This window comes from Lepidochelys kempii, chromosome 14 (assembly GCF_965140265.1).
Source record: "Lepidochelys kempii isolate rLepKem1 chromosome 14, rLepKem1.hap2, whole genome shotgun sequence".
Classification (NCBI taxonomy): Eukaryota; Metazoa; Chordata; order Testudines; family Cheloniidae; genus Lepidochelys; species Lepidochelys kempii.
The window spans coordinates 25792427-25819080 of record NC_133269.1 but is presented as its reverse complement, the minus strand read 5'-3'; the positions used below and the strand labels follow the sequence as shown (position 1 = coordinate 25819080).

Sequence of the window (26654 nt, the reverse complement as noted above, 5' to 3'; positions counted from 1 at the left end):
TTAACTTAAAAAAAAGTCTCATCCTAAACAGCAGGAAGTCAACGCTGATTCCAATTCAAAGAATCACGTTCATTGGGGCCCTGATAGACTCTACGAGTTCAAGAGCATTTCTGACTGACCAATTCCATGCAATTTGCCACCTATGTCTGGAACTGCGGTCTCAACCCTCAACCACAGCCAAGTTTGCCTGAGGTTGCTAGGGTAACATGGCTGCATGCACACAGGTAGTCTAATTTGGCAGACTGTGCCTTCATCCTCTTCAAACGTAGAATGCCCTCTACCGGAGTGGTTTATCTGGCCAAATGAAAGGGTTCTGGCTGTGGTCTCTTCCAGTCCTATGATTTTATGATTTTTGAATGGTTAGAAAAATTCTTAAATTCAGTTTATAAAACAGAAGTTTTCAAAGTGTGGGCATACCCCACCGGGGTGGGGGGGCATGGAGGAACGTTCCAGAAGATGCGGGACCCCTGGGTGCTAGCCACTCCAGGGTTGAGAATGGGAGGCCCCACCCCCAGCCAATCATTTCTATAGCAACATCTACCTTTCCCACATTCCAGTTTAGTATCATATGCTCTCCAAACACCAAACAGTTGTGCGCTGCTTATTTTGCTGGTGAGTTTGATATTTTTTCATATCATTGTGTGGCGAAAAATGAATCGGTACTTATTGACAGAAGATGTTAATGTTCCAAATCAAAAGCCAGAAGCTGAAATGGCTAAAGTGGATATAGAAAAAAATCTGCAAAAACAAGAAAATATGATGAAGCATATTTGGATTTTGGTTTCATTTCCATTGCAGTTAATGGAGAAATCAATGGGTAGTGTGTGCAGTAACATTAGCACATGATAGCCTGAAACCAACAAAATTAAGACACCATTTAGAAACAAAACATGGTGATTTGGTAGGAAAGAACAGAGATTTTTTCGAATGAAAGCTACAAGAAATTAATAAAAAAAGAAACACAATGAATAATCTGGTATCTACCTCACAAGTGCTTTAAAAGCATCGTATCAAGTTACGTACCACATTGCCAAGAATAAAAAGCCTTACAAAAACCGGGGAAGAACGCATTCTCTCAGCTGCAATTGACATTTGCAGGATGATGCTTGGTGACAGCATGGCAGAGAAGTTAAAAATGATCCCGCTGTCAGACAACATAGCTGCCAAATTTCTGACATGTCAGAAAATATCAAGGCACAGCTGTTCTCTCGATTGCAATCTAGTTTATTTGCAATCCAGTTGGATGAAACAATGGATATATCAAAAGCTCATTTAATTGCTTACATGGTACTGTCATGGTACATACATAGTACATACATGGTACTCTCATGAAATATCAATATTGGAAGATTTTTTTGTTCTGCAAGCCAATTAAGATGTGTGCAACTGGATCTGAACTGTTTAACATTTTAAATGATTTCCTAATTTCTAATGAGTTGAAGCAGGAAGCCTGCACTGGAATCTGCATGGATGGAGCCCCTTCTATGTCTGGAGATAGGGCAGGCTTGAAAGTCAAAGTGTTTGAAATTGCTCCACATATATAATGGACTCATTGTATGATACACTGCGAAGTCCTTGCAACTCGAAACATGGATCAGGAACTTACTGATGTTCTGACTTCTTCTATTAAAATTGTGAACTTTATCAAGATGCAGCCCACAAAGGCACATCTCTTTGCAATGCTTTGTGCAGAAATAGGAGTGGAGCAGGGTGCTTTGTTGTTTCACAGACAAGTCAGGTGGGTACCCATGAGGAAAGTGTTAAAACATGTTTATGAACTGAGAAATGAAGTTTGACTTTTTCTAGTGGATTAGAATTTCAGGAACAGAGACAGGCTGTTTGATCCCTACTGGCTTGTGCTTTTGGCTTACCTTGCTGATATTTTTGACAAACTGAATTCTCTAAATGTCTCATTGCAAGGAGCAGAAAGTACTATTTTTGAACTGCACAACAAGATACTGGCATTCAAGAGAAAGGTAGATCTCTGGAAAACAAAGATTGAAACTGGTTTAAGCATTCCATTCCTGTTGTTAACTGACGCTATCGAGAAAGAGAATCTGATCTATTGAGTGTTGTGGAGCCAATCAAGAACCACTAGACTCATCTCAGAGCCAGTTTGAATAAATATTTTTCCCAAAGGAAATGCACCCCTGAATGAGTGGATTATCCAACCTTTTGTAACTGAGACAGTGACTTTGTCCCATCTCTCAAATGACATTCAAAAGTAGCTGATTAACTGCAGAGTGATAGGACACTGGAAATTAAATTTTAAAAACAGTCTATGGGGGATTTTTGGTTGAAAGTTGTCTCAGAATATACAGCTTTGTCAAAGTGTGACATCAAACCTCTTTTACCATTTGGTTCATCTTAGTTGTTTGAGATTGGATTCTCTGCGCTGGCTGTGCTAAACAACCAGTACCATTCGAGACTGGAAGAGGAGAACTTTAGAGTGTCTGTTTCAAAAATCTCCTCAAAAATTGATAAACTGTCCACAGAGAAACAGGTACACCCTTCACATTAAGTATCTGTGTATTTGAAACTTACAGGTGTAGGTAATTTAATTAAAGTTCTGTGAAGGTCTCTGTTACATTTATGAGTAGGCTATCAATAAGGCTGCAAGTTTGTCACAGAGATCATGGAAGTCATGGATTCAGTGACTTCTGCAGAGGCCGGTGCACCTGGCTCAGGGACAGCTGAGGCAGCCCCTGTGCCTGGTGCACCAGCTGCTGCTGGGGCAGTCTCAGGCCCCCGCACCACAGCAGCAGCAGAGTTTGGGTGTGTGGGAGAGTTCAGGGGATTGGGGTACGGGATGGGGTGAGGCGGGCTCTGGGCGGGCTTACCTGTTGGGCTCCCTGGAAGCGGCAACATGCCCCTTGCTCAGCTGCTAGGCAGAGGCGTGGCCAGGCAGCTCTGTGCACTGCATCCGCCCAGGACACAGCCCCCGCAGCTCCCATTGCCTGGGATTTTTTGTTTACTGCCTGTAACTTGTCCATGACTTTTACTAAAAATACCCATACCTAAAACGCTTTTACTAAAAATACCCATGACTTAGCTATCAAGCATACTTTTGCAGATGTCTATTTTTGTCTGGGGTGGGGAGGCGCAACCAAAAATTTTAACTCAAAGGGTGGGCTCAGGTCAAAAAGTTAGAAATCCACTGTTGTAAAACAAGGAAGATTAGCAAGAGGTTTTTGTTTTGTTTTTTTTAAGAAAGCAGTTCAGCTAAATGCCAGTTCTGTGAAAAACTGGCTATTAAAAGAACTGTTATAAATTTAAGCCAGGACAGAGTATTGCAAGTGTCTGGTGAAAGTCCCACTCCCAATTTGGGAAAGGAGGAAACACCGAGCTGAAGGGACAAAGTTTGTAGGTACAAAGATCAGCCCCAGTTTTTGGTTAGATCTGAGCAACTAAACAACAATAATTGGGAGTTTGTCAAGTGAATGTGTAAAAGGAGCTGTGACATGCACAGGAATTGTGGGCGCTGACTCAAATGTAAACCAGACATGCTACAAATACTAGGAAATGGAGCATCCAGAATTGAACCACCTGATTGGTCCCAAATAGATAAGAGTGATTGAGAAATTTGTAGCTGTACTCAAATAGAGAAAACTGGGTTTCAAAACTGGACCTCTAGAATTTAGCTAGGAGTCTGGATAGCCAAGACAGTGGATGGTCAAATAATCAGTCTGAATTTTATTATAGCTACTAACTGTAAAATATCAAGAACGGTGTCTTGCAAATTCAATCTGTGGTAATTTCCTTAATAGGGGACTGGTTTGCAGTAAACAACTTGTCGCCCAGGGGCTGAAACCACAATATTAGTTACATGCCATAGTAGCGAATCGGTGACACTTGCTTTGAGACCTTAGCTGACAAAAGTCCTATTGGATCTGAAGCAGGAATAGTCTTCTTCGATTGCTGAATATTTCTGACAAACAATACATGGTAAAAGAATGGACCCACAGCTGTAAAATGTGAATCAGAGGCTACAGTAAATGAAGACACAGAAAAAAATTTGAAGGGGGAAAGAGATGAAAGTAAGCTCTCACAGTTTCTGTTGGACTTGTTCCAGCACAATGCCATACACTTAAATAAGGAGCAGCAGAACAGTCTGAGAAACGCGGCCCTGCTCCGGTGCTCCGGCCAAGGCGCTGGGTCAGGGCGGCACCACACCACTCGTTCCTGCTCTGGCTGGGGTGCGGGCAGCAAAATGTGGCTCCCAGAAGCCGCAGCATGGCCCCACTCCGGCTACTACGCACTCCAATGGGAGTGGCAAGGGCAGTGCCTGGGGATGGGGCAGCTTACAGAGCTGGAGCTGCTTCTGGGAGCCACTTGAGGTAAGCGCTGCTCAGAGCCTGCACCCCTCAGACTCTCCCCACACCCCAGCCCTGATCCCCCTCCCGCCCTCCAAACTCCTCATCCCCACCCCAGAGCCGCACCCTCTCCCACACGCAACCCCAATTTTGTGAGCACTCATGGCCCCCCTGTGGCCCTCAAGCCAAAAAGTTTCCCCACCCCTGCTCTGAGGCAGGGAGCTGCCAACAGACACTAGGAAGGGAGGGGAAGCTGATCCCTCTCAATAATCCCAGAGCCATATGACGTCCCTCGAGACGTCAAAGAACACGTCCTATTGGCCAGCCTGTGTCATATGAGAGGGGCGCGTGCCCGGCTACTGAAATTCCATTGGTTGGGATGTGACACAAAAAGATGCTGAATTCTCATTAGCTGATGGGTGAGGGAAAGAGGGGAAACAAATGCTCGATTGGGCGGCGGCGGCGGCGTCACATGAGAGGGAAGCTTGCCGCTGATGCCGAATGTTTATTGGCTGAAGGTGCGCCATGGATGCGGGGAGCGCTGCGCGATTGGCTAATGTGTAGCACGTGGGCGGGGAGGGAGGCCGGCCGAAGGGCACGCGTGGAGGAGGCTGGGTCGGGCCGGGCTACTGAATGTGGGGCTGCTCGCTGGGGCTGCGGCTGGGGCGCCGCTGGACGCCGCTGCGCCGCGCCATGTCCGGGGGCCCCGCTCCGCCGCGGCGGCCGCCCAAAGACCTGTTGCGGCACCTGCGGGCCCGGGAGAAGCGGCGGAGCTCGGAGTTGGCCGGACCCAGCATCGTCTACGTGCAGGTGGCGGCGGCTGGGAGCCGGGACTCGGGCGCCGCGCTCTACGTCTTCTCCGAGTACAACCGGTCAGTGCCGGGGGGCTGGGTCGCTCCCCGTTGGGCTCTCCGGGCCTGCCCGGGCCGCCTGCTCCCCCGCGTCGCTGGCTGCGCTCCCACCCCACTAAACCGCGTGTGGCGCCCGGCCCGGCTCCTCCTGCCGGCCAGGCCCTCGGCACCGTGCCAGTAGCGCTCCCTGGCTCTACGCCCCTTCCGGGCTGTATCCGACTTAGCGCCCCTGGGGGCCGGGGTAAACTCACCTGCCCCTGCGGAGCCTGCTGGCTCCCCAAACAGGAGGACGCTACACTGGGCCCAGCCAGGTGTCTGTGCGGCCCTATCCGTGCTGCAGGATTTGGACACCCCCGTCTGCGGAGCTTTCCTCTTAAAGTGGGGCAAATAAAACTAAACTATTTTGATATGAAAACTTGCCGCTTTCTCTAATAAGCGTTCTAGTCTTATTCCAGGTATCTCTTTAACTGCGGGGAAGGGATCCAGCGCCTTATGCAGGAACACAAGTAAGTGTCCTTACTGTTTCGGAGTAGTTGCTGTGTTAGTCTGTTGCTGCAAAAAGAACAGGGGGACTTGTGGCACCTTAGAGACTAACCAATCTATTTGAGCATAAGCTTTCGTGAGCTGTAGCTCACAAAAGCTTATGCTCAAATAGATTGATTAGTCTCTAAGGTGCCACAAGTCCTCCTTTTCTTTTTGTCCTTACTGTGTTGTTAAAGGAAAAGTTGTAAGAACGTACAGGCTGCATTTCAGTTATTCCATAATCCAAACCTTTTTCTTCTCAGGTTAAGAGTAGCTCGTTTAGACAACATCTTTCTGACTAGAATGAACTGGGCGAATGTTGGTGGTTTGTCGGGTAAGTGGGACTGGAGGTGCACACTTTGTAGCTTGTTTAGGCTGAGTTTATTGCATACACTAGGGGCTCCTTGCCTCCCTCCGTATCCCTACAAAAAGCTCCCTGTGTGCCTCCCTCACAGCTCCCTCAATTTCAGGGGCTCCCTGCAGCTTCCACAGTCTCCCTCTGGCAGGAGTTCTGGGAGTGCCCCCACCCCCTATGCAAGGGGCTCTGTGTGTGCCTCCATTTTCCCTTCCCACCATAGGAAGGCCTCTGCATGCACCCTATCCCCCATAACGGGTTCTTCCAATATACTTCCCACCACAGGTTGTGTTCCCACCATTCTCCCCTAGGACAGCAGCTCTGTGTGCATCCCCATGGCAGGGGCTCTATATGCACCCCATTTTCCTCTTTCCCCTGTTGCAGCGTCCCCAGTCACACACACCCCCATGGGATTCTATGTGCCTCCCATTTTTCCCTTCACCCATTTCAAGATCCCCTCTTCTTGCCCTATGCCAGGAGTTCAGTCTGTCCTTCACTCCTTATCGGTGCCCCTTCTCCCCGTAACACATTAATTAAGGTCCACTGGGTGGGTAGGAAGAGATGAAACAATAATATTATTCAGCTAGAAAGCTTTAATGGGTGTCATCAGCTGTGACTCTGCTAAAGAGCTCAGAGGGTTTCATGTGTTCCCTGTTTTCCCACTTGTGGTTTTCTGGTCCTCCTCTCCTCTTCTCTCTTCCCTCCCCCCACCCCCCTGGGGGAAAAAAGAGAGAAAATAGGGTCTTGCCCACTCACTGATGCCTAGAATATTCGTGGAAGTTTGTGATTTGATCAGATGTGGTGTTTAACATTTAATGTGTTACATACAGAGAAATGCTTTTAAGTTGTGCATATGGACTCTCAAGTTGGCCAATTAATACCTTGGTGGAGTCTGTTATTAAACTGAGTTGCTGCCAGCCTTGTGCTGTACATGTTGGTTTGTCATCTAGCACCCAACTGCAATATAGATGAATCTGTTTTTGTAATGTAGCTTTCGTGCTTGGACCGGACCAACTAATGTGGTAAATGGTTCTCAAAATGTCACGTCTGTCTAAACTTCTGTACTTTAGTTGCTAGCAATACCAAAGATTCTCCTAACAAGAAAAGGTGGGGGAAATTCTTTCTATTCTGTCAGTTTACTTTATGTGCTAGCATTTGGTATATAGCCAGGTTCTGTTTCCTTTTAGTAGTCCATTTTCCCCTTTGTTGGTAGGGTTTCTTTGCAGCAAGGGAGAGTGGAAAGGTGTTTCAGAAGTAAATGATGATAAACTTCCCAAAATTGGGACTCTGAAGTACTTTCAACTACAGCTCATTCTTTTAGTGTAATTTCCATCACTGTAGCACCTGTGTCCCTTCCCAACACTTATGGATTTATCCTCCCAACATCCCTGTGAGGTGGTCCTTGTTTTACAGATAGGGATCTGGGTGCCAAGAGAAGTGACTTGCTCAAGGTCACACAAGGCAGAGCTAAGGACTCGACCCAGATCTCCTGAGTCTCAGACCAGGACCTTAATCACAGGGTATGACATTTCCTTGTGAAAAAGGGTGGAAATTGGACAGATAGTGGAAAATGAATTACAATCTTTGCTTTGGAGGCACTTTCATGGGTTCATGATGAAGGCTGTTTCCAAAGCTGCAGTCTCCCTGCTCTCTCTTCCAGGAATGATTCTCACCTTAAAGGAAATGGGGCTCCCAAAGTGTGTTCTCTCAGGGCCACCACAGCTGGTGAGTAGCTGGTTTTTTTGGGTTTTTGTTTTTGCTTTTTGGAAAGTGGGGACCCTGTAAGAGACAGACTTTAACCTGTGAGCGAAGAGCTATGGCTGGGTGCTGAGTGACCTTGTAAAATGCTGTGAGGTGCTGCTCTAACTGAAGAAGTGCCACCTGTAATTGTTTGGTTCTGCTTTTGGGGCTGGCTTCACAGTGTGTACAGCTCGCTTGTGAGTTGTGCCAGTTTAAAACAGCTCTAGGCAGCAGCAAACTGCCACCACTTGGAACACTCTTGTCTGCTAATGGCTCACTAGTAGATGGAACAGCCCTTCTCCACCTGTCTCCCTAAACAAAATGATGGGGCAGTTCTTCTGGATGTGCCTTTTTAAAGCAGCAGTTAGGGGTCTCTGCAAGTGTCTGAACAAGTTCTAAATCTGCTGTGCTGGTAGGAGGCACTGGTTACATAGATCAAATGCTGGTCTCAGTATCTGGGCTGTTGGTTCCTCTTTTCAGCATTGAATTTCAAAATTGAATTTTGACTTTCATATTTGTTTTCCTAACCCCTGTCCCAGAAAGTGCTTGCTAGGCAGGAGAACTCTCTAGAGATCTCTGGCCAGCTTGCTCATTCTGAAGCTGTTAGGACCATATGTCAGTTCCAGGGAGACACTGTCCTAAACTAATGTACAAAACCGAATGTACTTCTGTGGCAGACTACTATGATAAGAAGAAATGTAGTGTCCATTTTTTCTCCTTGTAGTAGAAAGAGAGCCTGAAGCCTGGGGCATGGTATCAGGCCTAAACTAGAGTCAGACTCTGTTACAAAGCAGGTGCCTGCTTTGCAGATTCACTGTCTGGTACATAAACTTGGCAAGAACATGGCTGATTTTGCAAAAACACAAAACACTCCTAAAAAGTGCAAAGAACTGGGTACTTGCATAAACACAGTCTGGAAGGATGGTGCCAGAACACCCCAATACCAAGTTATGGTATAAACAAGTTCCCTGAAGATGATACAGGGACATACTGAGCCTTCTTAAAGATAAGGTCCGGGTGATGAACGGAGATATTTTGGTGACACTAACAGGTACAAGGTGGGATCCGTTTTTTTTTCCTGCTAGCTGGGGGTTGCGCTTATGACTTCTCTGCACCTGAGAGAGAGTCTTTGCTTGAAAATGTTACCTATTCTGAGTAATAAGCAGGCAATGATTTTTCACCTTGTCTTTTTTTTTCCTACTCTTCCCCCCCCCCCCCCCCCCCAGCGAAACTACCTGGAAGCTATCAAAATGTTTTCTGGCCCACTGAAAGGAATAGATCTGGGTATGTACAGCGGTCATCTGTGTGCACTTACTGTCTGCAATGTCTACACCTTATTGATGCATATATCTGTCTGAACAGCAGCCTCGGGGTGTTAAAGGAGCTCTCAAGGACGACGAGGCCATTGCAGAGAAGCTAAATGAATTCACTTAATCAGTCTTCACTGCAGAGGATATGGGGGAGATGCTCACATCACAGCTGTCCTTTTCGGGGTACACATTGATCATAGTATCGTAGGACTGGAAGGGACCTCGAGGTCATCTAGTCCAGTCCCCTGCACTCATGGCAGGACTAAGTATTAACTAGGTCATCCCTGACATGCGTTTGTCTAACCTGCTCTTAAAAATCTCCAATGATGGAGATTCCACAACCTCCCTGGGCAATTTATTCCAGTGTTTCACCACCCTGAGAGTTAGGAAGCTTTTCCTAATGTCCAACCGAAACCACCCTTGCTGTAATTTAAGCCCATTGCTTCTTAAATGCCTCAGTAGAAGGGGTTTTAGAACAAATTTATTACTGTTTAATTGATCGGTCCCCAGGAGCAGAAGGAACTCAAATGTGAAATTGCAGAATTACTAATTAGTAGATAACCTATCACTGAAACAAGCCTCTGTACCCGATGACTGGAAGGTAGCAAATGTAATGCTGACTCCAGAGGCGATCCTGGCAATTACAGCTTGGTAAGCCTAACTTCAGTATTGGGCAAATTGACAAACTATAGTACAGTACAGAATGATCACAGATAAATAAACATGTTTTGTTGGGGAAAAGTCAACATGGGTTTTGTAAAGGGAAATCATGCCTCACCAATCTACTAGAATGCTTTGAGGGGGTCAACAAGCATATGACCCAGAGTGGTCCCCGCACTACAGAAAGCCTTTGACATTGTCCCTCTCTAATGGCTCTTAATGAAAACAAGCAGACATGGGATAAGAGGGAGGGTCCTCTCGTGGATCAGTAACTTCTTAAAAGATCAGAAACAAAGGGTAGGAATAAATGGTTAGTTTTCACAATGAAGCGAGGTCCCCCAAGGTCTGTACTGGGACTGTTCTGTTCACTGTCCACTCCCTTTTCCAGATTTATGATTATGTTGAAGTGGCAAGGTTTGCAGATGATACAAAAATATTCAAGGTAGTTAAGTCCTAAGCTGACTGTGGAGAGTTACAGGGTGATCTCACTAAATGGGGTGGCTGGGCAACAAAAGGGCAGGTGAAATTCAGGGTTGATAAGTGCAAAGTAATGAACATTGGAAAAAATAATCCTAACTACACCTATACAACTATGGGTTTTAAATTATCTGTGACCACTCGAGAGATCTTGGAGTCACTGTGGATAGTTCTCTGAAAATGTTAGCTCAATGCCCAGCAGCAGTCAAAAAGGCTAACTGTTAGGAACTATTAGGAAGAGGATAGAAAATAAAACAGAAAATATCATAAAGCCACTATATAAATCCATGGTGCACCCACACCTTGAATACTGTGTCAAGTTCTGTTGCTCCATCTCAGAAGTATATAGTGCAACTGGAAAAGGTTCTGAAAAGGGTAACAAAGATGATCCCTTGATGTATGATACAGCTTCCCTAGGAGGAGAGACTAAAAAGATTAGGGCTGTTGTGTTTACAAAAGAGACAATTAAGGAGGGATACGATAGCGGTCTACATAATCGTGGATGGTATGGGAAAAGTGAACAGAGAAGTGTTTATCCTCTCCCACAGTACAAAATACAGGGGTCACCCAATCACGTTAATAGGCAGCAGATTTAATACAAAGAAGAGGAAGTATTTTTTTCATACAACACATAATTAACCTTTGGAACTCATTGTTGGGGGTGTGGTGACAGCCAAAAATATAGCTAGGTTAAAAAAACCAAATATCCAAAATGGTCAGGGATACAACCTCATGTTTGGTGCAACCCTACACTGGCTACGAGAAGACTGGGTGCATCACTCAACTGTAGCGCTGGGACTTGCCAGTTATAGACATGATACAGGGCTAGATGGACCATTCGTCTGACCCAGTATGGCCGTTCCTGTGTTCTTCCGAGGCAAAGCTCCAAGCTGTAGCCACTGCAGCCTCTGAGAAATGAAAAGAGAATGAGTTCTTCTAATTGTTTGTTTTGGAGTCCATCTGGGATCTGGTTTCCAAGCTGGTTTGAGGGCATTTCCATTTTGTCACCTGGTTTCACCACATATCAGAAAACACAGGAGTCACTGTAATGTTTGGTTGTCTTGACACCTTGTTTTCCAGGATCAGGAACACATTGGTAATGTCTTGATGATAACTCAGTTTTAAAAGAAAGTGACAAGCTGCCTGGCTCAGGGATTGAGAATTGGCAACAGATCCTATCCCATCCAAGTCACTGGCTCAAACCCAGCATGCTGTTTGGTGACCTGTGTGAAATGAGTGGTTTCCAGTCCAATTCCTGGTAGACAGCTCTCTATGTATCTCAAACATTATCACAGCTCTCATTTTTGGGCATGTTTGGAAATGGAAGGCCAAGGGTTGACTGGGCCCAAGGAGTAATCTCTGCCTTATTCTTGATACGGGGTAGCTCTTCCAGGGGAGGGGAGATAAGAATACAACACATCAGCTGATGGTCCAACTAGTGTGCTATCTTGTTTATGACAAAGGCCAATGCCATACTCTTCAGAAGAAGGTGCACAAAACTACCGGGACAACTAGTGGAAAAACTAACTTGCATGTAGGGGAAGCCAATGGCTGGCTTATGCCCTTATCGTTCCCCTCTACTCGACATTGGTGAGCTCTCATCTGGAGTACTGTGTCCAGTTTTGGGCCCCATGCTACAAGAAGGATGTGGAAAAATTGGAAAGAGTCCAGCGGAGGGCAACAAAAATGATTAGGGGCCTGGAACACACAACTTATGAGGAGAGGCTGAGGGAACTGGGATTGTTTAGTCTGCGGAAGAGAAGAATGAGGGGGGATTTGATAGCTGCTTTCAGCTACCTGAAAGGGGGTTCCAAAGAGGATGGCTCTAGACTGTTCTCAGTGGTAGCAGATGACAGAACGAGTAGTAATGGTCTCAAGTTGCAGTGGGCGAGGTTTAGGTTGGATATTGGAAAAACTTTTTCACTAGGAGGGTGGTGAAACACTGGAATGCGTTACCTAGGGAGGTGGTGGAATCTCCTTCCTTTGAGGGTTTTAAGGTCAGGGTTGACAAAGCCCTGGCTGGGATTGGCCCTCCTTTGAGCAGAGGGTTGGACTAGATGACCTCCTGAGGTCCCTTCCAACCCTGATATTCTATGATTTAAATCCCTTCAGTTGTATTAATTTCCAGGACCAACCTCATCACCTTTTAAAAACAATAAGTGATAGCATTTGTCCCCTCCCATCTTCTAATGCAGCAATCGATTTGATGAGCGATCGCATGGCTAGCTTAGCATGTACGTGGCCGAGGTCCTGTGCATGTGCTGCTGGGATTTCTCCATTCTTGTGAGCAGGAAGTGTTTTTTTTTTTTTAAAAGGAGCATCATTTCTGAGCTATAACATACTGAGCAGGTTTCTTGCACTTCCCTGCCCCGGGGGGGATGTAATACAGATTTCCACTATTGCTTTGGATACAGACTTGTGACAGATCCACTCCTGATCCCATTGCTGTTAATTCATTACATGTGTTACAAACTCTGATACAACTTCCTAATGTACTATTCAAGGTAAATAAGATGTCATCTGATTATAATAAATCTTTTTGGTGCTGCAGTGCAGCATTTGCCATCTATTGACATCATACTGAAAACAGTTTGCAATTATGTGAGTGTTTGTTTTATTCTTCAGAGTTTAAGTAGCGATTCATAAATATATAATACCTCTGCTATCTACAGAGCCAGACTTAGGGCTGTCCCTGCTTTAAGCACCATCTTGGGATTGTAGAAAGGCAGAATGGAAACTTTTGTTTTTTAAAAAAACAAACAAACCTGAGGCCACAGAAACCCTAGTCTGTTCAGGGATGTGCAGTGATGAATTGTTTTAATCTCTGCCACTTAGAGCAGTTGCGAGTATAATTGCTTTCTCTTGAAATCATGTATATTTGTCCTTGCAGTAGTGGAGAGTTTCAGCAGCTGGCCTGAGGAAACTGCCTGATTAGCTTCTGTGAGATGCATGCTCCTGAATGTATGTTAAAACATGTCTCTAATTTCCAGGGTGCTTTGTCAACGTTCCTGGAGTCTGGGGCATCTGTTTGTAGTAACTGGTTCATAGCCACTCTGATGTCTAATGTTTTAACTATCTTGTTGCTAGCTGTGCGGCCCCATACAGAGCCCGAGTATAAGGATGAGACGATGACAGTCTATCAAGTACCTCTTGTGGGTGAGTACAGCCGTCTGACTGGAATAGTAGGAAGCAAAGAGTATCTGGAGCTGCAGCTGGAGAGGGAGGAGCAGGGTTACTTGTTGCAGTAAGGACTTCCTTGAACTGGTTTTGGTATCTGGTTACTGTTTGTAAACCTGAGACGTAATAACTACAGGGTTGTGTTAGGTTACTTCTCCTTTGGTGAGAATGTAGCTTTCAAAGAAACCTGAGCCGGTGCCAGACCTTAGGATAAAAGGGTGCTGCCTCCTCTAAGAACTCTGGTATTTTCCTTCAGATGATAGTCCATGGAAGAGAAATGGGAAGTTACTGTGATTCATACTTAACGGGCTTTCCATGTTAGGTATGCTCGTACGAGCAGCTGTACTGAGAGCACATGCTTGAGTTTGATAAGGTTTTGTTGCTTTTGGAGAATCTGCTGAGGAAGGCTCTTGAAATGAGTGAAGTGCAATATGCAGAAACAAGGAAGCAGGGGCTCTCTTGTCCCTTTTTAAACTGCTCAGGGGATTTTGAAGAAACTTTCTGAGTAAGGCTCCATTTGTGTTTTCTCACTCCTGCCTCCTGAGCAAGCCTGTTTTTTTTTCCCTTGGGTTTGGAACAGGAAGGCATTTAGCCAGTGAGCACAGGCTGCATCAGAGTCCTGAAAGGTCAGTCCAAGGTGGAGTCAGCCCCAAATGTGCCCCAGAGCCTGGATCTCCCGCTGCTGAGCAGCAGTGTCCGAAGGGCGTCGAGAATAGAGAAGCCCTGAAGAAAACAGGTGCAGGAACTTTGTATTTTCTTGTACTTCAACTTGTAATTGGAACAAAAACTCTGAAATGTTGGTGTAATTTCTCTCCTACACAAATATTCTTGGTGCAGATCAGAAAGTGCTGGTCCTCTCTGCTGAAATATTGCTTGGGGGTAATTTGAGCAGATGGAGAACATGAGGCAAAACAAGATCCAGTGGTTGGATGCCGAAGCTAGACGAATTCAAACTAGAAATGAGATGCAGATTTTTTTTTTAACACTGATAGCAATTAATTATTGGAACAACTTACCTTGGTACCAGGTGGATTCTCTGTCCCCCCTCAAGTTGTGAAATCAAGACTGGGCGTCTTTCAGATGTTTTTGGTTTGAGGGAGGAATCCTTGGGTTGGAATTCTTTGGGCTGTACTATACAACAGGTTAGACTTAATGATCATAATGGTCACTTATGCCTAAGACTTTGTATCTATCACAGAGGTCACGGAAGTCATGGATTCTATAACTTTCTGTGACCTCCATGGTTTCTGCAGTGGCCAGTGTGGTGCTTAAGCAGTCCCGCAATCCAGCCACTGCTCGGGCAGCTAAGATTTAGTCAGGTATTTATAGTATAGGTCATGGGCCATGATTTTTAGCTTATTACCCATGACTTGTCCATGAGTTCTACTAAAAATACTTATGACTAAATCCTAGCCTGCTTTATGGCCCTTGTGTATGAACTCACTGGAAGGGATGGGACACTGTAAGAAGTTGGCACCTTTTGTGTAAGGAAAAAGATGCTGAAACTACATCATCCTGTGTAACTTTCCCTTCTTTTTTCTTTAAAGATGGCAACAGGAGAGTTGGCAGCAGAGACCCAACCCTGTTGGTGGCTTTCATCTGCAAAGTAAGAAATGTCATATGGAATAGGAGTTCCTACTTTTTTTTTTTTAATCTAGACCAGTTTAATTACAAATACCACCACCTAGCAGGGTAGGGTTTTTTGGATAGTTATTCTATGCCAACCTTTGTATCCAGTAACACTGCACTCAAATCTAGTGATTGAGAATCGGAGGGGTTGGAATGCCATCTGGTGCTTCACACTTAGAAGTGACCCACAAAAGGAGAAGCTTTTTTTAATTTGCTGATTCATCAAGGCTAGAAAGATTTTTATTTCTGCTTGTCTGTTACCCTACAAATTCAGGTCTTGTTGACCTTGCTCTTCCTAGAAGACTCTATGGGTGACTGGAGAACTAGCGAGGTTGAGACTGGACGAATAACGGCAGTGAAAGCTCATTTTGAGTAGGAAGACTTTTAGTTGCTGTTTAAAATACAAAAATAAAGAGCTACCCAAAGTAACACTTCTGTAAGTCAGCTGCTGAACACTCAAAAGAAAAACTTACTCTCTACCTGTATGGGTTGGAGCTCCAGAGCCATACCTCTGGGCAGATCAGCCACAGAAGCAGGACAGAGAGGACTTGATGTGCCTGAGACTTAAAATAAATAAATAAAATAAATTCCTGAGGAAAAATCTCTCCCACAGGCTCTCTTCATGGCTCATTTCAGAGCCAGTAAGGGCATGAACCCCATCTTTGCCCCTCCCCTTTTTCCATCCATGTTTAAACATTGTAAAGAGTTGGTAACTCGTTCCATGGGACCTTTGAGAAACACTTCTTTCTTTTAAATTATTTTCAGCTTCACCCGAAGAAGGGAAACTTCTTGGTGGCCAAAGCGAAGGAGCTGGGCCTGCCAGTGTAAGTATGAGAGCCCTGCCTGTGTGCTTGGGTGGTGGGAGGATCCTGGTCGTATGGAAGCTGTCAATCTAATACTGTCTTTGTGTTCTCATTCTTAGTGGGACAGCAGCCATTGGCCCCATCATTGCGGCGGTCAAAGATGGAAAGAGTGTCACGTTTGAAGGCAGAGAGGTATGACGCTCTAGGCTATCCCAGCTGTGTTGCAGGCTGGGTTTGTAACCAGTGTTCCTTATGGGACCATCTCTCCCAGAACGTTGTTGTAACTAAATGCCACTCATACACCAACCACAATCATCCCCTTTTTTGGGTCAGAACGGACTGCAGCTGTAACCAGTCTAGTCCTCTCAGCTCTCCTGTTTCATGGTAGGATTGGTTGAACTGTCCCTGAACCATACCTCTTAGTGGCAAGTACAAGCCTTGCATGTTTGTTCAGATTCAATAGCCTTCCTTGGCAGCTTGTTTCAGTTTCAAGCTTTCCCAGGCTCATTCCCTCAGTAACAGGTTGTCCCAGGGTCCCTGTCACTGCAGATGGGACAGTATCTGCCATCATGGGAGAAGGGTTGGCGATACACACGGAAATGACATGTATCCCATGCCAACAGTGTGGTGGTTTGTTCCTCTGCCTCAGTGGCTGGTCCAGTTATAGCAATTTGAGTCTGCCACAGCCTGTGAGCTAATGAAGCTGGTCCATTAGTTCAGGCAGTAGAGGTGCTTATACTTTCAAACCCAGAGCATGCCTACATCTGACCCACTATAAACAGGGGTCCCTCTCACTGATTACACTTGTTCATCATCCTGTGACACCCCCCTCCTAACCCCCTCCCTCACAGTGGTTAAAAGGCTCTGTTTGGGGATAGATTAAGATGGATAATCTCCAAGGCCAGTGGCTGGTGAGGGGGAGAGACCCTAACTGTGGGTGTTTCTGGTGGATCCATAAACAAAATCACTGCCCACCCCCCCACCCAGGAGATATGAGTGAGCAACAACTGGCCCTGCTTCCCAAAGTAGCTCACAGGGGCACGCCCCAGTGCACAGAGGGAAAGCTGAATTTCCCTCAGGTGCAGCTGAGACGCTTCTTGCTTTGTCTTGCCTCCTTGTGAGGGATCCATTGGGCAATGTGACCCAGCAAAATCAATGAGAGAGGAGGAGAGAAAATGGTTCCAGGGCCAGAACGGTAACTGGAGCATGAGTCCTTGGACTCGCTGACCATTGAGCAAAGCACCCTGGCGCCCAGCTGATGAGCGAGCAAGTTCTGTGAGGTCCCTAGCTGGCTGTGGAAGAGGAATGAAGTGAGGCTGGTGACTGAGCGGCATGTGCTGTTGGTTATGTTGCCAAAAGGGAGCTGCATACCCAGGCATGTTCGGACAGCATGTACCATAGACTGACCAGGGTGTAACCCTTGTGTGCCTCGTTGCAGATCCTGCCCGAAGAGGTCTGTACTCCTCCTGATCCAGGCCCTGTGTTCATTGTAGTGGAATGTCCTCATGAAGGCTTTGTGGATGCAGTCTGTGAAAATGACATGTTCCGCAGGTATAGTGGAGGTGGAGGGAGGGAAGGGTGTTCCCTGGAATACAGGGTTGGTGGGGGAAGCGTATCAGGTTTGAGCACTTTTTTATGAAACTGAAAATCTCCTGTTAGCCTGGTTACAAATGGAATCTGACATGCTTCGTGGGCTAATGCCAGTGACAGCAAAGTCACCCTGAATAGCCTGGTTAGGAAACCTGCAGATAGCGCACCGAGATATAGAGCCACCAACAAAGATCAGCAGAGGCACAGAAGTTGAAGTATGAGAGGCAGGGCTGTGACAGGGTGTTTTCTGTGCAGGGTGCTTGACTTTAGAACTCATTTCCCCAGGGCCTGGAAGTTATCTTCAGGGCACCTTGCAAGGCCCATCTTACTTGGGAGAGGGGCTTTCTGGGGGTGGGAGGGGAAAGTATTTCTCTCTGGTGCACTTAGTAAGTTACTATATTTCATGAGGTTCACGCTATCTTAGTTTTAAATAGTCACGTGACTGGACTGCATGATACGCACCTTTTAGTGAGTTCTTGCATCTAAGTAGCTGAGATTTCAAAGGTCTTTGCATACAGTGAGCTTACCTACTGTTCAGTCTGGATCTCACCCCAGAATGTGGAAATTATCTCTTACCCTGTAACTCTTCGGTGCCTTCATGCTTCGCTGCTGTAGATGTCTGTCTGGGATGCCCACAGTCAGCAACAAGCATGCACTTGCTCTACGTACTGAGCAGTCCTGGCCCAACACTTTGGATCCAGGAGTGTACTTGAAACATCAGACTCCTATTGGTCTCCACCAGCCTTGGTTAAAAACTGGTAAGGTGACTCCACGCTCTCCTCAGCCCCGCATTTCCCCAAAAACCTGTTCTGAAATGTCCAGCCCTGTCCTGGAACAATAAGAGGGAGGTTAAGGTTTGTTGCTCCTTTAAAGAGTCTGTATCCAGCAGTTTGTTGCTGTAACTGGAGTCCCCAAACTGTTCAGTTCAAACACAGTACTGGATTGGTTTAAATTAAGTTTATTAAATTCCAGAGAGACTTGAACTGAGCATAAGGATTAAAGTTCGAAATGGTTACGAGAGAGACAGACACTTTCTGGGCACTAAAATCTAACAGACTAGACTGGGTTCAAGGTAAAATCCCCTCAGCAAGTTTCTGTCAGTATCTCTGACCAAGCTCCTTTTGGATTTATCCTCCAAAGTCAAAGGATTGGTACCTTTGTCTTAGGTGAAAGACTGATAACTTGGGGTTCTGTACCCTTCTCTTCTGTAGTCCACTGAATCTTTGAAATGGATTCTTTTGAAGAATACCTCAAGATAAGTTGGTTTCCAGCTGAGGGGTAGGCAACATGGAATCTTTCCCTGCTGGGGTTATCTGCCAAAATGCAAATTACTTAGTTTCTGCATCCTCCCCACAGTGCAACTGACTGAACACTGGCTGTTAATGTCACACCCACTTGGCAGAGATAGAATTGTAGAGCTGGAAGGGACCTCAAGAGGTCATCTAGTCTAGGCCCCTGCACTCATGGCAGGACTAAGTATTATCTAGACCAGCGGTTCTCAACTGGAGGTCTGCGGCCCCTTGGGGTTCTGCAAGCCCTTTCAGGGGACTTGGAGCCCTGTAGCTGAAACATAGTTCCCCGAGCCCCAGCGCGGAAGCTGAGAGCGGTGTGAGGGGCTGTTGTGTCCCATCTCTTCTTCTTCTCTCCCCCCCCGCCCCCCAAGCCAGGAGTGAAGCGCAGGGCTGAAGCTGGAAAACCTCCCAAGCCAGGGGGAGGAAGGAGCTGAAGCAGGAGCCCCCAGCCTGTACACAGGCCCTAGGTACCCCCTCCCTGCACCCTGAGTGGTTTTCAAACTTTTTGAACTGGATCCCCGCTTTGAGTTTTATTTTATGGTTGTGTCCCCACCATAGCCCAGCCAGGCTGGGGGGCCTGAGTGAGTTGTGGGGGTGGAGGTGGTGCTTGCTGTGTGGAGCTGGCTCAAGCCCCGCCAGTCCTTGCACTGCCCTTCCCCCCCTCCCCCCCAATAGAAGTAAAACTATTCCTATCCCCAAGGTGTGTGTCCCCCCCCGGCCCTGAGCCCCGAGTTCCCTGCCTTCCCTGAGCCCTGGCATTTTAATAGCATGTTGAGGGGGGCATCAGCAAGAAAAAGGTGGAGAACACCTGCTCTGGATCATCCCTGATAGGTTTTTGTCTAACCTGCTGTTGAAAATCTCAAATGATGCAGATTCCACAACCTCAATAGGCAATTTATTCCAGTGCGTGACCACTCTGAAAGGAAGTTTTTTCCTAATGTTCAACCTAAACCACCCTTGCTGCAGTTTAAGCCCATTGCGGCTTCTATCTTCAGAGGCTAAGGAGAACCATTTTATTCCCTCTTCCTTTTCTGTACTTGAAAACTGTTATGGTCTTCTCTTTTCCAGACTAAAGATTGAGAAAAATTGGCTATCTTCCCTCACAGGTCATGTTTTCGAGACCTTTAATCATTTTTGTTGCTCTTCTCTGGATATTCTCCAGTTCACCTTTTCTGAAAGGTGGTGCCTAGAACTGGACACAGTACTCCAGTTAAGGCCTAATCAGCATGGAGTAGGGCGGAAGAATTACCTCTAGTGTCTTGCTTAAAACATTCCTGCTAATACATCCCAGAACATTTGCTTTTTTGCTTGTGATCCTCTGTGACCCCTGCAGATCCCTTTCTAGATTAGTCCTTCCTAGGCAGTAATTTCCCATTTTGTACGTGTGCAACTGATTGCTCCTTCCTAGGTGGAGTACTTTGCATTTGTCCTTATTGAATGTCTTTCTATTTACTTCAGACCATTTCTCCAGTTTGTCCAGATCATTTTGAATTTTAATCCTAGCCTACAAAGCACTTGCAACCGGTCCTGGTATTGTCCGCTATTTTTTTTTTTTTTAAGTGTACTCTCTATGTAATTTTCTAAATCATTTAAGAACATAAGAATGGCCATGCTGGGTCAGACCAAAGGTCGGTCTAGCCCAGTATCCTGTCTTCAGGTGCTTCAGAGGGAATGAACAGAACAGGTAATCAAGTGATCCATCCCCTGTCACCCATTCCCAGCTTCTGGCAAACAGAGGCTGACAATGGCCCTGAACTGATCCCTGCAGGACCCCACTTGATATGCCCTTCCACCTGGACTGTGAACCACAGATAACTAATTGGAAAGCCATACCCAGAGTGTAGTTATGCACTCAGCTAATAGTAGCTCCACCTAGGTTGTATTTTCCTAACTGTTTATGACAAGGTCATGCGAGGCAGTATCAAAAACCTTACTGAAGTCAAGATATGCCACATCTACCGCTTACCCCCCACCAGCTACAAGGCTTGTTACCCTGTCAGAGAAAGCTATCTGGTTGGTTTGACACAGTTTGTTCTTAACAAATCCATGCTGACTGTTACTTCATCACCTTATTATCTTCTAGGTGTTTGCAAATTGATTATTTGCTCCATTCTTTCCAGGTACCAAAGTTAGGCTGACTGGTCCGTAATTCCCTAGGTTGTCCTTACTTTTTTTTTTTTTTTTTTTTTTTTTAATAGATTGGCACTATATTTGCCCTTTTCCTATCCTGTGGAACCTCACCCATCTTCCATGACTTTTTTCAAAGATAATCGCTAATGGCTCAGATATCTGCTCAGTCAGCTCCTTGAGTATTCTAGGATATATTTCATCAGGACCTGGTAACTGGAAGACATCTAACTTGCCTGGGTCATTTTTAACTTGTTCTTTCCTTATCCTAAATGCCTCTTATCCTACCTCATTTTTACTGGCATTCACGGTGTTAGATGTCCAACTGCGACTAAACTTTTTGGTGAAAACTGAGACAGTTGTTTAGCACTTCCCCTATTTCCACATTTTCTGTTGTCTTCCCTCACTCACTGAGTAATGGGCCTACCCTGTCCTTGGTCTCCCTCTTGCTTGTGAGCAATTGTCCCCCTCGTATAGATGGAGGCAGTAGGATCAGAGGCCCAAGGCCACTGTGGATCTTGGCGAGTGTGGAGTAGAATCCAGAACTCCTTGACTCTCAGATCTGAGCTTTAACCTCTCTCTGCTGGGCTTCCTTCCTGGAGGAAATAGTCTCTGCTCTATGGAGTCCTTGATAGTAAATAGATTCTGGAGAGCAGCCTTGTCCTCTTAGGTGAAGAGGTGAGATCTCTGGGTAATAGGAGCCAAGCATTGTTGTCATCTTTGATCTTAAATGTCTATTGTAGGTACCAAGAAGGGAAGGCTGAGGGTCACGTGGCCTTGGTTATTCACATCACCCCAGAGTCAGTGCTTCGAGACAGCCGGTACAAACAGTGGCTGGAAAGGTACATTGCTTTTATTTAATTACGTTGACTTAAAATAACCTTGAAGGAAGCCTAACCCACAAACTCCGTGATCCCAGACTGGCTAATAACAGCCATGGGTCAGGGCATGTGTGGTCAGTTCAGAGAACAGTGGTTGGTTAGTTAATGGCATTGGGTGCCCAGCAGTGGGTTGGAGCTGAAGTAGTTTTATATCTGAACACATCTTACTATTCCTTTTTCTTTCTCCAGGTTTGGACGCACAACTGAACACTTGATACTTAATGAAAATGCAAACACTGTGCACTATCTCCGCAGCCACAAGATCCAAACCCAGCTGAACCTCATTCACTCAGAAATCTTCCCACTGTTAACTAGCTACCAGAGTCGGGTAAGAGGCTGCGCCTGTCTGCAGGTGTCTGCAGAGGCAATCTCGTGCATGCTTACAGGTTGCTCCTGTCTCCTCTCCAGGAAGAAGAGGCCACTTTTAGCGTGCCTGTTGTGCGGGGAGAGTGCCTCCTGAGATACCAGCTGAGACCGAAACCGCAGTGGCAGAGGTTGGTACCCTTGGTAATATATAAACTGAAGAGAGATCTGGTCTCCTGCCACAGGCATCTGCATGGGAGCAGAAGTCATTTTAGAAGATCAGATGATGAGCTGAGACCAAGGAGCATTCAGCATCTAAATGGTGGTGAAGCAAAGGTGGCTTGAAGTCACTTTTGCACTCTGGTTCTGGGCCAGTCTGTGCAGGACCAGACCCCTGGAGAAACTTTCAACAGCTCATTGTGGGGTGGGTGTGTTTGGATGTGAAGGGGGGTTGCATTGTGGGGTCCCCAAAGAAATCCAAGGCCCCATTTTCTGAATGCTACACAAGTCTCTACTAAGACTGTGTGCTCCAGAGCACTTCGACTCTATGTTTGACTGGACCTGTAGGTGTAATGTTCAAGTGGATGCCTAAATGTATGTCTTCTGTCCTAGGGATTTCATAGTTTTAAGGCAAGAAGGAATCCTTAGATCTAATCCAATGGTTCTCAGTGTTTCCAGACTACCGTACCTCTTCATGAGTCTGATTTTGTCTTGCATAGCCCATGGCTCACCTCACTTTAAAAACTACTTACTTACAAAATCGGACCCAAAAATACAAGTGTCAGAGCACACTTGCTGAAAAATTGCTTGCTCTATCATTTTTACCCTAGAACTATAAAATAAGCCAACTGGAATAGAAATATCTCACTTACATTTCAGTGTATAGAGCAGGATAAACAAGCCCATTGTCTGTATGAAATTTTAGTTTACTGACTTAGCTAGTGCTTTTTATGTAGCCTGTTGTAAAACTAGGCAAATACCTAGATGAGTTGATTGTACCCCCAGAAGACCTCTGCGTGTCCCGAGGGCACACATACCCTGGCTGAGAACCACTGATCTAGTCTGACCTGTATATCAGAGGCCATTACATTACACTGTTACCCCTGTATCAAATCCCATGGCTTGGGTTAGACTAAAACATTTGTCCTCCAGATACTAAACGGTGGTGTGCCCCAGGCTGAGAACAGGAGAGGCCTGGGGGTACCAATGCCCAAGACCTCTAATCAGTTCCTTGCTGTTGCAGGGGAGACATACCCAGATGATTCCAGCAGGTGAAATGCCCCATGCTGCAGCAGGGAAAACAAAACATGCTATAGTACCTGCCAGTCTGGCAAGGTGTGGGGACAGAATTCCTTCCAAACCCCACATTATGACCCTGAGTGTGTGAGCAAGACCCAGCCAGCCAGCTGTGGAAGAAAGGTCTCTGTATCACTGGTCCTCCCTGTCCAGTGTCCTGTCTCCAACTGTTGGCTGATGGCGTCAGAGGAAGAAGGAAGTCCCAAATTCAGTTGGGAGGAAGGGGAATGGATTCTGTTTAAACATTTAGGCTTCACTCTACCTGCATGCGATAGCTGTCCTGAAACCTTGTCAGGATATTCCTATACATGCAAGAAGGTGGGCTCTGAAACTAGCATGGGTGAGTGAAGTTTCCGGCACAGGTGCTGTACCCTGCCCCTGAACAGTGCACTGGGTCCCAGCAAGTCCTGCACAATGTAGCCCTCAAATCCTGAGGTCATGCAATGATTCCCTCTTGCTGGAGTTAGTTGCCCATTTCCAAGAGCCCATGCACCTCCTGCAGTCTGCGGGCAATCCTGGTGGATTGTAGTTTTAAAGCAGGCACCTCTGGGGACTGTTAAGGAAACTTTCAAAGTAGGCTAGTATCTAAGCAGTAATTTGACACTTTGCCCCATAAATTAAACTGTTTTCAGTTGCCCCCCTCCCAACCCAGCCACATCCTGATCTGTGGCCTGTGGATCCTTTCAGGGATGTGGTTGCTGTCTGCAATTCCAGTGAATTTGTGGCTGAAGCCCTGGAGCTCCCTGGCTTCCAGGACTGTGTGAAGGAGTGCAGAGAGAGCCTGCAGGCTGGACCGGTCAAGTCAGGTGAGGAGAGTGTGCAGGGCCCTTTGATTGGAGTAGTAGATAAGTCTGGCTTGACTGGGGAGGTGGGTTGAATTGTTGGGTAGAAACAAACTGGGGACTTGCGTTCTAAGGGGATGCTGTTCGGTGAAATATTCCCATCACCCTGCAAGCTAATGAAGCAACCCTAACAATATGCTGGGTTCAAGTGCCCAGCATAGCACAGGATGGGCTTGTTCCCACATGTTCTTTGTCACTCAACATGGCACAAGCCAGTTTGCATTCTTGGCTCTTGAGGGTGCTGGGTTTGGGGCTCCAGCACTGCACGGGGAGGGTTTAATCACCAACAAAAACCCAGCATTGCATTCTACTGCAGTGCTCTGCTCAACACTAGTTGCTTTGGGCTTTTAAAATTGCGATCCCAAATGGGCAGCGTTCTTCTAAAATGCTGGCCATATAGTGAAGTATGGGAGGAGCAGCATCTAATCCACAGCTGGCTCCCTCTGGAGCCCAAATCTGGTCATCTGGCTATGCACTGATGTCACTGTGTGACACGGGCAGTGAAACAACATCTAAACCATGACTGCAGGAAAAGCCAGCACTGCCTGTCTGCTATCCTGCCAAGAGGGCCATGTCCCTTCTCATTGGATAGCCGTGTGTGTCAGTCACTACCAAGCCCAGTCCTGACTCATCTGCCTCCATTCTGGGTGGACATGCAGCAAGGTGTCCTGCTATCATTTCACAGAGGATTTTGTATCTTTTCCCCATCCCATTAGTATTGATGCTGTGGGGAGCTTGGAGGCTGGGGGTCAAAACCCAGTTGGATGAGCTGGCTAGCCTGAGGCAGGATCTGGAAATCTTATGCTTCAATATTGAACTTCTAATCTGGCTGGGAGCTAAACATACTATAATGCAGCAGGCTCTTGCCAGCATTCATGCAAAGCATGTTACATATTTTCTCTAGGTAAAACTGAGCATTACCCGGAAATAGTCTTCCTAGGAACAGGCTCTGCAATTCCAATGAAAATCCGGAATGTCAGCTCCACCCTGATAAACAGCAGGTAAATACTAGCTCTTTACCTTTCCCTTCCAGTACATGTGGAGTTGCAGGGGGGGTGTTGTGTGGGTGGCTATACAGATGTGCCAGCATACTGGAGGTGTGCCTCACTTGGTGTTCATGGACCTATTAACCAGGCAGGCAATGAAGGGATTGGGAATGGGCCTGGGAGTGTTTGAACCTTGGTCACTAGTTCAAACGGTACTCCAAGGTTCTCATTGTAGAAGGGAAAAGTGCTTCCCACATGTGGTCTTGTGACTGCCTTTGCAGGGCGTGTTCAGACAGCCACTCTGCTTGGCATCAGGCGTCCCCATTCCTGTCGGCATCAGGTCAGAGAACAAGAGCTGAAGCTGCTGTGGAGACTGAACTTTCAGAGTTGGCCCCTCCATGTCCTTTCTACGGAGAGACAGCACTAGTGGCAGAAATGCTGGTTGCTGCCTTTCACCCCCAACTGCTGCCTTCCCAGATCACACTCTGAGCTGGTGTGCTGGGCAGCGTTCATCTGTTGTCATCCATTCCGGTTACTGCCAGCAATACACCTGCTCTTTCCTCTTGCCAGCCCTACCCAGTCACTGCTCCTGGACTGTGGGGAGGGAACGTTTGGCCAGCTCTGTCGCCACTACGGGGACCAGGTGGACAAAATCCTGTGCAACACAGCAGCCGTGTTTTTGTCTCACATCCATGCCGATCATCACACAGTGAGTATCGCTGGGGGGGACTGAGTTAGAGAAGGTGAGTTCCCAGCTGGGTGTGGGTTGTATCCACTTCAGTGGTGGCTCTTGTCACAGAAAGTTCTGCCGTATACTGTTCATTTTCTCCTGTGAGTGTTTCACTCCTGTTTTAACTCTGTAACCATTCCAGTGTCTCCATCAAACATCCTGCCCTGCTCTGCTGCATGTGATTCTGTTGCTCCTGTTTTTAGATATTCCTGGAATTAATACTGGTTCTAGCCTCCCAGCTGTATCTCATAAGCTGTTCTTCCCACTGTGGAATCCCCAAACCTTGCTGAATTCTGCTCAGCTATTAATCCTGTTTCTTCCTAGCGCTGGTCCCTGCAAGTCTGGGTTCAGGCATGTTTCTGGGGCTGGGTGAATGAATTGGATTTTTGCAGTAGCGGTTTCTGGGGGCTCTCGACCTCCCAGGGGTATAAATTCAGCACTCTTCACTGCTTGGAATGTGCTTTCACAAGAAGCTTCAGCAAACTAGCAGGCTCCCTGTTTCATGCTGGCTTGATCCAGGCAGGCTGCATTTCATGCCCGATAGCTTGCACTTTACAGAAGGGCTTCCCTTTCTTCAAGGGTTGTGGGGAAAAGGGGCAGCTACATCCTTGGCAGAATTGGGGTAAGGTCTAATATCAAGTACTTTAGTGGTTTGTCACTAGCTCTTCAGAACCAGTGGGCGTTAGATCAGAGTGTTCTTTGCTGCTCGCTAACACAGCTGTGGCGCAGAACTCAGAAAGGAGGTTAGGGTTTTCTCCTTTCTGGCTGAC

At 46.5% G+C, this 26654-nt stretch overlaps 1 protein-coding gene across 2 annotated transcripts in view; it reads left to right on the top strand.

The window, feature by feature from the left end:
* The first annotated feature begins 4897 nt into the window (after positions 1–4897).
* The window catches only part of ELAC2 (elaC ribonuclease Z 2), a 37450-nt gene continuing 15693 nt past the window's right edge, over positions 4898–26654 (top strand). The window contains exons 1-17 of one of the 2 annotated variants that reach the window (XM_073310884.1): positions 4898–5185; positions 5620–5670; positions 5950–6020; positions 7702–7766; positions 9008–9065; positions 13316–13384; positions 13986–14141; positions 14953–15011; positions 15800–15858; positions 15957–16029; positions 17276–17388; positions 21590–21688; positions 21917–22055; positions 22136–22221; positions 24014–24132; positions 25073–25169; positions 25725–25863. In XM_073310884.1, the coding sequence (XP_073166985.1) occupies positions 4947–5185; positions 5620–5670; positions 5950–6020; positions 7702–7766; positions 9008–9065; positions 13316–13384; positions 13986–14141; positions 14953–15011; positions 15800–15858; positions 15957–16029; positions 17276–17388; positions 21590–21688; positions 21917–22055; positions 22136–22221; positions 24014–24132; positions 25073–25169; positions 25725–25863 (1692 nt within the window). In that variant the 5' untranslated portion in view covers positions 4898–4946. Of the gene's footprint in view, positions 5186–5608; positions 5671–5949; positions 6021–7701; positions 7767–9007; positions 9066–13315; positions 13385–13985; positions 14142–14952; positions 15012–15799; positions 15859–15956; positions 16030–17275; positions 17389–21589; positions 21689–21916; positions 22056–22135; positions 22222–24013; positions 24133–25072; positions 25170–25724; positions 25864–26654 lie in introns of both variants that reach the window. The other variant, XM_073310885.1, reaches the window with a different exon arrangement.